This window comes from Protopterus annectens, chromosome 15.part0 (genome assembly GCF_019279795.1).
Source record: "Protopterus annectens isolate FY-2018-M chromosome 15.part0, PAN1.0, whole genome shotgun sequence".
Classification (NCBI taxonomy): domain Eukaryota; kingdom Metazoa; phylum Chordata; order Ceratodontiformes; family Protopteridae; genus Protopterus; species Protopterus annectens.
In genome coordinates, this window is record NC_056749.1 from 419,801,221 (window position 1) to 419,813,585 (window position 12,365).

At 39.0% G+C, this 12,365-nt stretch overlaps 1 protein-coding gene across 1 annotated transcript in view; it reads right to left on the reverse strand.

Annotated features, from left to right (window-relative positions):
- Positions 1 to 4,206: 4,206 nt before the first annotated feature.
- LOC122789841 overlaps positions 4,207 to 12,365 on the reverse strand; it is a 151,744-nt gene continuing 143,585 nt past the window's right edge. The window contains exon 6 of the mRNA XM_044057277.1: positions 4,207 to 4,384. Within this exon, the coding sequence (XP_043913212.1) occupies positions 4,207 to 4,384 (178 nt within the window). The remainder of the gene's footprint in view (positions 4,385 to 12,365) is intronic.

The window sequence follows — 12,365 nt, forward strand, 5'->3', positions numbered from 1 at the left end:
GAGCTATAGTTAACTTGGCAAATGATTGATTTAAATTATAGAATATGTGGACCAACTTGCTCACTTTGCTAAATTTAACAAACTGGAATTTAAAGCCAAGAAAACTAAGTGATAAATTTTGGTAAATCATATCATTTTTACCATTGTGCAATTGATGATCATATTCTAGTGGAGGTAGAGACTGTGAAAGACCTGGGAGTGCTGATAGATAAGCCATTTTTTGATCCATGCATGAACAAAGTCATAAAGAAGCGTTACTGAAATAAAAACAATACTAAGGGTCATCGACAGCAGGGAGGCTGTAGTATTGCTACAAATCTACAAATGTATTTGAAGACCTATCTTGTGGCCATTTGTATTTATAATAAGAAAGCTACTGACATGTTGGAAAGAATCCAAAGATGTTTCGGAGGGGAGATTTACTCTGTAAAGCATCTGAGTTACATGGAAAGATTAAAATTCTTTCTCTGTTGTCAGTCAACAGCAGACCTATAAGATGGAGTTTCATTTTGATTTATAAAAATAATCACAATAATATCAATGGAACTACAATAGAGATTTCACTTTCCTGTCCATATTTTACAAACAAATGAGTAGTGGTTTCACAACCAAACTCTAACTTCCTTGCAGTGACTTTTCATATTACAGCTGGAAGATGATGAAATTCTTTACTGTGCATTTAAGAAGGTTGAATTCCTTGGTGTGCTTTAAGAAAGAACTAGATGTTTGGTTGGGGGAAAGGGGTATTTGACCCTAGATTTAAAGGAAGCATACACTTTGAAGGCCAAACTAAAGCACAGAGTCTAGACCCTAAAACACTGAAACATTCAAATAGCCATTGAACAATTCCATGGAAGCCCACAAAATATCTCTCTGTTGAAAGTACTGAATGTAATACACAATGTCTGGACTTATTGTGAAATGGTATTTTCCTACGTGTTGGCCTCAGCCTACATCAGTCTGAAGGGTTGTGGAGTGACTAACACTTCTGGCAATTCCTAAGACAAAAAGCTTACCAGGGGATGATTCACTGATGCACTAGTAAAGTGCATACTGCTATAAATTGGATGTTTTCAAACTCAGCAGCTTTCTGAGTTATGCTAAATATTTTGGAAACATATCCACTGACTGCAGCAAAACTAACTGCAGGCACAACTCATAAAATTGATGAGCTGTTCATTCTTTGTTTTCTCCTCTTCCTCCAAAGTTATATAGGTTCATAGGTTCAAAGGAGGTTACTAAGCTATCATCCCTAGGACCTTTATAAGCCTACACATGTTATACCCTTGTTTCCTTATTGACCAAGTTGTATGGTCTATATTTGCAGCACAAGTCTATGATCAGCACCAACTGCCATCATCCAAGAGGGACACAGGTGACACTCCCGGGGTAAATTTACAGTCTCCCATCCAGTTGCCTATGTTATGCTTTAATAGGGTCATTGAGGAGCTCTGTTTTATGTGAATTGGGAGTTTGTTCCAGAGGAGTGGCAATCTCTAACAGACTTATCTGTCTCTCCAGCAAGTTCTGTTAATTGTAGGCTAGGTTAAGATCCTTAGAGTAAGTGAATCTTGTCGCATTTGACTTCCAGATGTGCAGCATTTCCAGTAGGGCAGGGTCTGCTACAGCTCTATAGGCCAGGCACAAGTCACCTCTCAGCAGTCTATAAGATACAGAGTATAGTGACAGGGCCTTCAGTCTGTCCATGTAGGTCATGTGTTGAAGGCCCTGAATTTTCTTGGTGAGAAACCTCTAAAGTCTCTCCAGCTGCTGCAAGTGTCTGGTGAGGTACATAGAGAAGGGAGCATTGTACTCTATTAGTGGTCTGATGAGGGTTGAATATACGGGAGTTGTAACATCCTTAGTTCTGGATGCGATGCCCTTACTTATGGGATGTGCAAGATAGAAGGCATTTCTTACCACTGTGGACACATGGAGTTCAAAGTTAGGGTTGCTATCAACCTGTGTTCTCAAATCTCTCACCACAGGGTTTGAGCTACGGGGGTTATGTTAATATTTTAATTTTCAGGGACTTGCAAAGTCATAATGGTCATAATTCTACTTGTTGATGAAAGACTTGAATGCAAACATGATCTGATGGATCCCGGCACCTTACAGGCAGCTGACCATGACCTTCTCTTTGTCCATCCTGGTAAGGGGGACATCTATGTGTCCCACTATGGCATCACCTATGACCAAGACATTTGGTTTTGAGGTCTTTTGCCTTAGCGGGTTTATTGGCTGAGACACTGGTGCATGTATTATTATGTGTAGTGGATTCTGTTGGGTCTGCAGTGTGTGCAGTAGGTTTGCGCTTGGGAAGTCTTTGATCTTTATGTAGACTTCTAGTGAGTACTTCCGCATATGTGGGTTTATGTGACGTGAGTTTGTTATGTGCAAGAGGTGAAGTGTGTATGCTGACACCCTATTTGATATCTGGTTTGTTGTTATGTGAGAGAATTGATTCCAAATTCATAGTATAGCTACATCTCTTACATGTTGCATTGGTTTGTTTTAGGAGTAACTGGTTGTCATATGACATGGGGTTTGTTTATATGGCTTGTGGGGATTGAAGCACAGTCCCCCACAACACCCAAGGCAGAAATATTTACTTTTCTGGAAAGCAGAAGATGAAAAACTCATTGATTTGATAAGGTCCATCTGCAGTGACTTGTGATTTGATTATCTAATAAGAAGAATAAAAAGGTTAAAGTCTCAGTGATCCATAAGTTCTTGCTGAAGTCTCCATGAGCACTCCATTTTGTTGTGATAGCCAAGGTTTGTCTCTTAAAATAGTATAATTTTCAAAGAATACTATTAAAATTGCATCATTTTGTTTACTTTGCTCTCATTGGTGGGTCTGAGCCAGTAACTCTATAACCTGCCATCCAGCCAATTTAATATGTTCTGTAGTTTGCATGAATTTGCATGAATTAAAATATTATTTTCTAACTTATGGACACTTCTCCAACATAAAGACAAGAGCCACTGTTTCAGTGCAAGAGATGTCATGTGAAAGGCAAATGAAGTGAGGCTGAAGAAGCAAAACCTGTAGCTGTCATCTTTAAGAACAATAAATGCCACTGCCCACTCCCAAGGCATTACTTATTTTTGTTCATCACTTTTGGGCACTCAGCCCACCCATGTGCTTGCAGGGTACATGTAATGTGGTACATGTGGCAGTTAGAACAGTATTAAAAGAATCAGAGAATGTTGAAATATGAGTCATAGTTCTCTTTCCAGTCATAGAGAACAAATCCCTAGCTACCTATCTGGGACACTACAAAGTGCTAGAAAGTGTAGGATCAATAAACTTTAGAGTTTCCTAATGCATGGAGTAGAAAAATTCCATACGATGGTATGTTACACAATCATCTGCAAAGAAATTTGAAAGCTTATGTTGACAAAGTAAGGCTATAGTTCCTCTTTTCTGGGACAAACCAAACTAGTAAGTCATTATAGTATGAAACAGCCAAGCAAACGGTGAAACCCTACAAAATGTCTGAACTGTAATACAAATTAATTAATGAAATCATTTATCTATCTATCTAAGTTGTTGACTGGGAGTTTCTCATTTTCAGCAAAGGCACACAGAGAGAAAAGCTACACAGTGATGAAGTTCTCACAATGTTTTAATTACAGTGCCTTAAGTACAGCACCTCGTTACTCATAGTGGCTGAAGTCCTTAAATCCCACTTTCAATGTCTTTAACCCTGCATATATAAGGAACAATACAGTGAAGCTATTGTCTGCTGACTATACTTCAGTTATTAAGAATGTAGGCAAAGATTTAAAATATATCACACAGACACTAAACAGAATGAATTCATATGCAGTAAGCAATAGCTTGGAATCACTAAATCTGTTCTTTTTTTCCTGGTAGCAAAACAGTCTAGTTTTCACTTTCAAGACAAGCTAAATGCTTTCAGTTCATTTAGTTAAATATGTACAACAAAATGCCTAAATAAAATAACAAATGTGTTTTCGCTGAACATATGCCTCAGAAGAGTAGACAGGTAAGAATTTGTAGTCCGATGCCTTCTCTAGAAAAGCATTTAATGTATAATGCAACATCTCAGCCACTAGAGCACAGATTACACCTTCTTTAGGACAAAACATAATGAATGAAATATACAAGATTAATGCAAATATATCTAACTTAAAGACTGCATACAAGCATGAATTACCTGTTTAAAATCTGCTATTTCAGGTGAAGTTACTTGCCATGCTCCCATGGATAATGTCTAGAAATGGTGGTTGGACTAGTTCATCAAAATGTGATGAAAAATATATTTTAAAATGCTTCACATCCTTCTTGTACAACTGAGGTTCCTCTGTGCATGTACCTCCACTCAGCAGGGTCAGTATTTCTCCTGGTGTGCACCTGAGAAGAAAAAGAAAAAGAGAAAAAACTTAAGATGCTAGTTATGAAGACTGCAAGCCATAGAGTAACGCTTGTATGTGGTATTACTACATGCCATTACACAACAAAACTCTGTGTTATTCATAAGGATGAACACATGGTCTTGCACAATTGTGTACATACTGTACATCATTCACACAATGCACACACAAATAAACCCTTTCAGGATCATATATGATCCAAATATGTAACAGCATCTGCAGAAAGGATGGCCCCAATGGGGTAGCAGCTAGAAATCCAACCCCATATTATGCTTGAGTGTGTAGCAGTCCCACTTTCCTATTTATTGTATTGCTCAGTATGCAAAGTAGACCAACATATCAGTGCTTTTGCAAAAGGAAAAACAAAAAGAAAATACTTTGCATGGTAGGAAATACCCTTTGAGCAATGAAGTTCCCTGCTACCAGAAATTTGCCTTGCCCCCTTACATTGATGCTTTCATAACTGAGAGGTTGTGTAATACCAGATATCCTAATTTCCATATTGTGGTAATGACCATAGCTCCACTTTCATGCTTAATGCCTGTGATACCTTTGTGAATCACAGTCAGACATCATAGCACAGCAGGCATACGTTAGTACACTGGTGTTCTTTACTGCACTGTGCTATCACATAACACCGCACAGTGTGACTAATAGTGGGTTATGGATAGAAACAGAAATGTATCAGATACTGCAGTACTGTATTTACCACTGTGTACAAAGTGATCCTCTTTGCATTTCCACATTTCAGACAAGAGTTTGGTTATGCCCCACCATTAAGGGCCACTTTCCATGTTTCCATGTTTACGAATCACAATACAGAATGGGTACTCTCTCTCTCTCTCTCTTTATATATATATATATATACATATATATATATATATATATATATATATATATATATATATATATATGTGTGTGTGTGTGTGTGTATTGTAAGGAATGCTTATACAATATACTGTGATATGAATACCAGAGTACACATGCTCATTATGCTTTGTAGATACATTTTATTTTGTTATATACTATTTAGCAAAGTTAGCCAACTCTGCTCCAATTATGTAGCTTCTAATTTTCTCCTTATAGTAATTATTTTCCTTACTATGACCAGGTCTAGCCATAACAATCTCTACTGTTGTATTGAACCATAACAATGGATTTCAAATATTTGGCATTATTAACAAGAGATCATCTTTATGGGACCTGCAGTTAGGTAATGGGTAAATAAGAAGCTTCTCTGAACACCGCATTTTGAGGAATCATTAAAACTGTTAAAAAATTGGCCACGGGGTAATCACAAGTTTTCAAATGAAAGGACGCAGCACATATGAATACTAGAAATGCCACTGTGAAGAAAGTCTCTACTTAAATAATGAGATGCAGTGAAAACTTAACCTTGGGAAAAGTGCCAGGAGGTAAAAATGCAAAGAAACAATTTTGCTGGATCAGAAAATAAACCAGATATATACAGAGATCCTTAACATTAGTGGATCACTGACAGACTATATATCAGCCATTAATAAAAGAAGACTGAGGTTTGAAGAAGTTTTAAATCAGCACTCTGAGCTCATCATCTTGCAGGATAATTAAAAGAAAAACTGATCAAGCAGGAGCTGAAAACTGAGAAATTACACCAGAAAGTAATTGGACTGGAAGACTAACCGAGACTGGAAATCCTGAGGTTCACAGCAGTCCCTGACAATGCCAAAGGAAGGGATTGCAAAGCCTTTGTGTAAAAGTGTCTACACAGCTGCTCAGGAATCCCAGTGCAGCATTTAAAAATAGAACATACACACAGAGTTAACTGTCTGACATCCACAGCGAGAAAGCAGCCAAGACCTATTCTAATAAAACTGCAATAGTTTTAACTTGAGGAAATTTTAACAGTAGAGGAAAAATATTTGTGGACAATGGTTATTCAGCACATACTAGAACCAGAAGGAACACAATCCTCCCTAGTATTTGCAAATGTAGAGAAATGGACCTAATGTTTTGATGTTTGTATCCAGCAACCTTTCATGTTTATTATCCTCTAGGTATAAAAACATATGAGGATCCCCACCAAGCACTGATAGACTTAAAAAGAAGAAGGGGCAGTTTCCTGTGCATGAATTAACAGAGAATAGGTAAGTTATTATATAACTCTGGTCTACATTTCTCCTAAAATATCTATACAAGATACTAGACAAATAATGAGGGAATTAATAGCCTTTTGGGAATGGATATTAGTGACTGGGGTGACTGGAATATTGTATGTACCAGGGAAGACATATTAGGTGGACCAAGGGCTGTCCAGAAAGAATGGAATTTTTGGAAAAATATATGAAATTATTTGGATTATATAATGTTAAGGAATCTATAGCAGGTCAGAGAAGGTCAGGACATATTTACACATTTCTCAGTGAAATATAAGGTGTTGGCAAGACTGGATAGATATTACATCTCAAAGAATTATACCCATTTGATACAGCCATTAGCACTCTGCCAATAATCTTGTTAGACCATGTTCTTATACAAATTAAGATGATGGCTAAAATAAGGACCCATTGGGAAAGCCATTGGCCCAAGGTACACCCACTCCACCACCGGTTAGGCATGCAGGCTCCATGCTCACCAGACCAGACAAAAATGGATGACATTAAGCTGCTTCTGCAGTATCTGTCATGCCTCAAAGAGCCTAAGGGCCCTTAAACCAAACAAACATTACTATGAATTTTTGGTTGCCACATGGGAGTAAATGACCTGACATGTTGCACCCAGAGAGACATGCAGAAACATGATGGACCTTACTTGCACGTTACAGGTAAGTAAGACACCAATCTGGAGGGGGTCTATATTAAATCATCGAACGCTTAGAAAAGCAAACGATGATTTATCGACCCCATGTAATCGAAAGCTTACAAACTCGAATGCTTAAAACAGCGATTTTTTTCCAAGGGAAAAAAAATTTGCTGTTCCAAAAAAAAACACTTAAAACATAACATAAAGTGGGGGGCTTCGCCCCCACACCCTCCCTACTTAAATATACCAACATCCGAGATCGCACTACAATGATGAAAACGGCAAAGTAATGGACACGGCCAAGCAATTTCTTTCCCAGGGAAAGAATTTGCTTATATGCCACTTCGTCATTTTGCCTTTTCATCTTTTCAAGTTCAACCAAAATGGTCATCTAATAGGAACCCTCTGGAGAGTAGTTTGCCTTCACCAATAATGATGCTTCGATACTGAGATGATAATTGACTTTAACAATTACGTAAGTAGTCAGTGTCATAAGAGGATCTAGTATGTGCACTTTTCCTTCTTTTTATTCCATAAACAAGGTTTTTAATATTACATTCCAAATTATATATATATAATCACCCACCTCAAGGCTTTTATCTCTAACAGTACAGAGTATGTGCACTGTTATGACATACAGATGTCTGCTCACTGTTTTTCAAGAGTTCCCTCACTTCTACTTCTCACACACATTTTGCTCTGCTAAGAATTACAGACAACATCCTATCTCTTCTTGCAGTTACTTACATAATACTCCAAACTTCTCTGATCAAATAGCCATATTTTCTCTACCTTTATTCAATAATTCCACCTACAAAGATCACACCAGCCAAGTTCAGGTCCTACATAACTATAATCCTCCTTTCTTTTTCTAAATCACTCTTTAATCCTATCTGTGAGTTTCTTGTCAGCTCCCCAGCCAGACCCTCGCAGTCATTACACCATATCTACCTACCAGTCCTACCCTAGACCCTCATATTCATTGCACAATATCTACCTACCAATCCTGCCCGCAGAATCTCACAGTCATTACGCCATATCTACCTACCAATCATGCCCCCAGATACTTACAGTCATTACCCCACATCTACCTACCAATCTTGCCCCCAGACCCTGACATTCATTACACCATGTCTACCTACCAATCCTGCCTCCAGACTCTCACAGTCATTAGACCATATTTACCTACCAATCCTGCCCTCATTTCCCTTCTAGTAGAATTGCTACCATCCTTTTTTTTGTCTCTCTCTCACCTGTGTTCTTATTTTTCCCATTTGCTGAACACATTAATCTCAAATATGTATACTTGTGTACCTGTCTTCAGCTTTCGTTCCTGTCTTTGCTGAATATTTTGCATCCTAGTAGTTCCCCGTACCATTTATTCCCCAGATGTGCCTGTATTTAACCCACTCAGACTATACTTGCTGTTCATTCTTTCAGTATACCTTATATCTTCACCATCCTGAATTCAAACTTAAATGCAGGGCATGCTATTTATCCTTTCCCACTTCTCACTCATTGTCACTATTTGCAATTCGACATTACTCCTGTCCCTTTTTCATTAGCCTCTCTCCTCTGCTTGTTGTACTTTGGTTGGATCTTAGATACTTCCTGCCTTCCTCCATCTTACTTTAAAACTTTAATTCTATAGGCAGAATTACATTCTAAATATTAGAATATTTAGGGGCAACTCAGTGGCACAGCCATTGGTGTTGTCACCACACAGCAAGCGGTTCCCTGGTTTAATTATCGGTTGGGGTGCCTTCTCTGCAGAGTTTGCAAGACCTCCCTGTGTTTGCGTTGGGTTCCTCAGGGTGCTCTGGTTTTTTTTCCCACATTCCAAAAGACATGCAGTAGGTGGATTGGATACTCTAAACTGGCCATACCTGTGAGTGTGCATATGAGTGTGTGGTGTGGAAGAACTACAGTGGTAGGGCTACCCACCCGGCAGTGTAAACATTGGCTCTAGATAATCGTCACTGTTGAAGTGACACCCTGACCCCATGTGCAAAAATGGGAAAAGGTGTTGTGGATGGATGGAATTACGTTGTGAATATTATGGGCTTTTTTGTCTGTTTTTTTTTTTCACTTATAAAAGGAATCTGTGGAACAGTGCCCAAAAGTTAATGCAAGACCTGATCTTGCAAGTCCCAAAACTTTGAAAATAAATTGTGATTCAGACAAAAAACAGCACATTCAAAAAATGATGCTGTTTAAGTGTCTTTTACAGGCAGTGTTGATGCCCCCTCCAATGCCTCACGTTTTTAACTCAAAAACAGAAGAATACTCTCTGACACTGTGATGTCAATGAAAACTGACACCCCACTTTGCACTTTTAATTCTATTGTTTTGAGGAAACGGTTATGATCTTCACTGAGATCCCCTGAAGACAAAGAAAAATTAGGATTATATGATGACGAGGGTGATTTGAAAAGTAGACTGGAAATAAAAGCAGACCAGGTTGTAGAAGATGTGTGTAAATTACTTCTAGATTTGAGCAGTATTACTCTTGGCTTTTGAAGTCTTAGACTTTACAATTTATGCTCAGAAGAATTTAACTTGTATGGAAACTTATTTTTCAGAAAATGACAAACACTTGGTTAAACTGCATTACTTTCCTGTAATTTTCAAAAATCAAATGAAGAATCAAGGATAATGGGAAACTTAAGAAATGCTAAAGATGTAGCAAGAATGATTATTTTATGCACCATGTGCAGTACAAACTATAGTTTCAGCTGTAGGACAGTCTTCTGTATTTAGTTGAAGAAAACATTTAACAAATCTTTCCTTTGACATTAGTGACAGTACAACTGTAAAGTCACTTTTTTAGACACAAACGTTTATCAGCATAGCCTGCAATTATTAGTAAGAATGGAAAGGCAGACTGCTGCTAACAATAATACAGTGATCAAAGACTAAGTGATCAGCCATAAGTTTATATATATATATATATATATATATATATATATATATATGTGTGTGTGTGTGTGTGTGTGTAGAAAAATATATGGCCATTAAATATCAAAAACAGAAGCAGTAAAATGGGTTTTCCATAGAAAATTAACTAGACTTTATTACAAACTCTGCAAGATCAATCCAACTACAGGTTAGTAAATGAGGACCAAAGTTTATTAGCAAATAAAAGTCTTATTTTTTTTATTCATTCTTTATTACAGGGGGCAGTATAAAACTATATTATCAATACCTAACAGAAAAGGGCCCTCGTGTGTGTTTAAGACAAACTGTCACAACCCTTAAGGCTAAACAACACACCTGATACACTTGTTATAGGTGACTCTATCGTCAGGCAAACTGACGTCCCGCTGACCAGGCTGAACAAGGAGAAGGTCACGGTGAGCTGCCTGTCGGGTGCTAGGATCCGCCATATAACACAAGCACTCAGGTCACTCCAAGGCAAGTACAAATATGACTCGGTCATTGTCCATGCTGGTGTAAATGACCTGAGACATATTTCCCTGGACTACATGAAAAGAGACATAGAGGAGCTCTCTGAGCATGTAGCCCAGACCGGTATGACCCTGACCTTGAGTAGCATCTTACCCTCACCAAGAATGATGCCACAATATGAAGACAAGATGATCAATTTCAACAATTGGCTTAAGTATTGGTGTCATTCAAAGGGGATCCAATGCCTGTCAGCCTGGGATGACATGCTCGACAAGCCACGATGCTTTGCTAGGGACAGCTTGCACCTGTCACCCCTGGGCTTTTGGATATTGGCAAAGGCTCTTGCTTCCCCCATAGTGCCTTTTTTAGGCAAGGCTCAAAAGACAAACCCACCTCCATAGGTATCACAAGGGATAAGAAACTAAGAGTAATGCTACTCAATGCCAGAAGTCTAAACCTCAAGATGCATGCACTCGAAACTCTCCTTAGCATGGAGAACATTGATATCTGTGCAGTAATAGAAACCTGGTTCAAGGCTCCCAGAGCACCCCAGCACTACCAGGTTATACCTCATACCATGCTTTTCAGCCCCAAAACTTGGACCGAACCACAAAAGGAGGGGGAGTATCAATATTCGTCAAAGATACCCACACCTCCAGGTTGGTGGCACAGCACGAAGCATCAGAGACTATCCATGTGCAACTAACAGTGGGTAAAACTGCCTTCCAGTTTATAGCCTGCTACAGACCACCCTCCCAAACCCAGGAACCCCACTTGGCCTTCCTGAGAACACTGGAAAATATGAAGGTCTCTCCAAACACCATTATATTGGGTGACTTCAACTACCCAAACATAGACTGGGAGCATTACTCTAGCTCCAACACCCTAGCCCAAAGATTCCTAGAATTTATAAACTCAAATGCTATGGAACAACTTGTTACCACTCCCACAAGAGGGGAAAACATACTGGACCTGATCATCACCAACATGGGGACTCTGTGCTCCAGACCAGAAGTGTATCCCTCATTGGTAAGATCAGACCATAAACTAATCTCACTGGATATTCACATCCCGACCCCACCCCTGCCAAGAAAACCACAGTGAAAAACTTCTCTAAAGAAGATTTCACACTACGGACAACCGAGGTGGGATCCGTCAAAGGCCCCAGCCTGTGGAAAATATGGCCCAGACCGCAGAATCCTTTATAAATGCATTCTATGAACACCTTCAGGAATGCATGGATCATGCAATCCCAAATAAAACCAAGACCCAATCCTCCAAAGGCAAAAGTCCTGTCTGGTGGACCCCAGCCATAAACAAACTATACAATAGAAGGAGGAAGCTACTACATGATAGAGCAAAATCCCAAAAAGGGAAGGCATCTCTGATCAGTATTAGCAAAAAACTACGGGCACTGATAAAATCATCTAAGGCCAGCTTCAAGAGAAAAATTGCATAGGACACTAAGGATAATCACAAGGCTTTCTTTAGTTATGTTAGGAACCTGGGTGGGAATTCCCAGATATGCTCAGAATTAGTCCAAAATGACAAAAAATACATCGATCCCACAGAAATTGCCAACATCCTAGCTGACAGGTTCAGTGCAAACTTCTCCCCCCCTCCCCACCAAAAGGGCAAATATCTATCCCAGCAGAGTGCTGCCCCCCTGACATCTCAGATGCTCAGGTAAGAGCCGCCCTCTCCAAAGCAAAAAACACAGCATCAATGGGACCAGACGGTGTCCCGGGCTGCGTCCTACATGAACTCCAAGA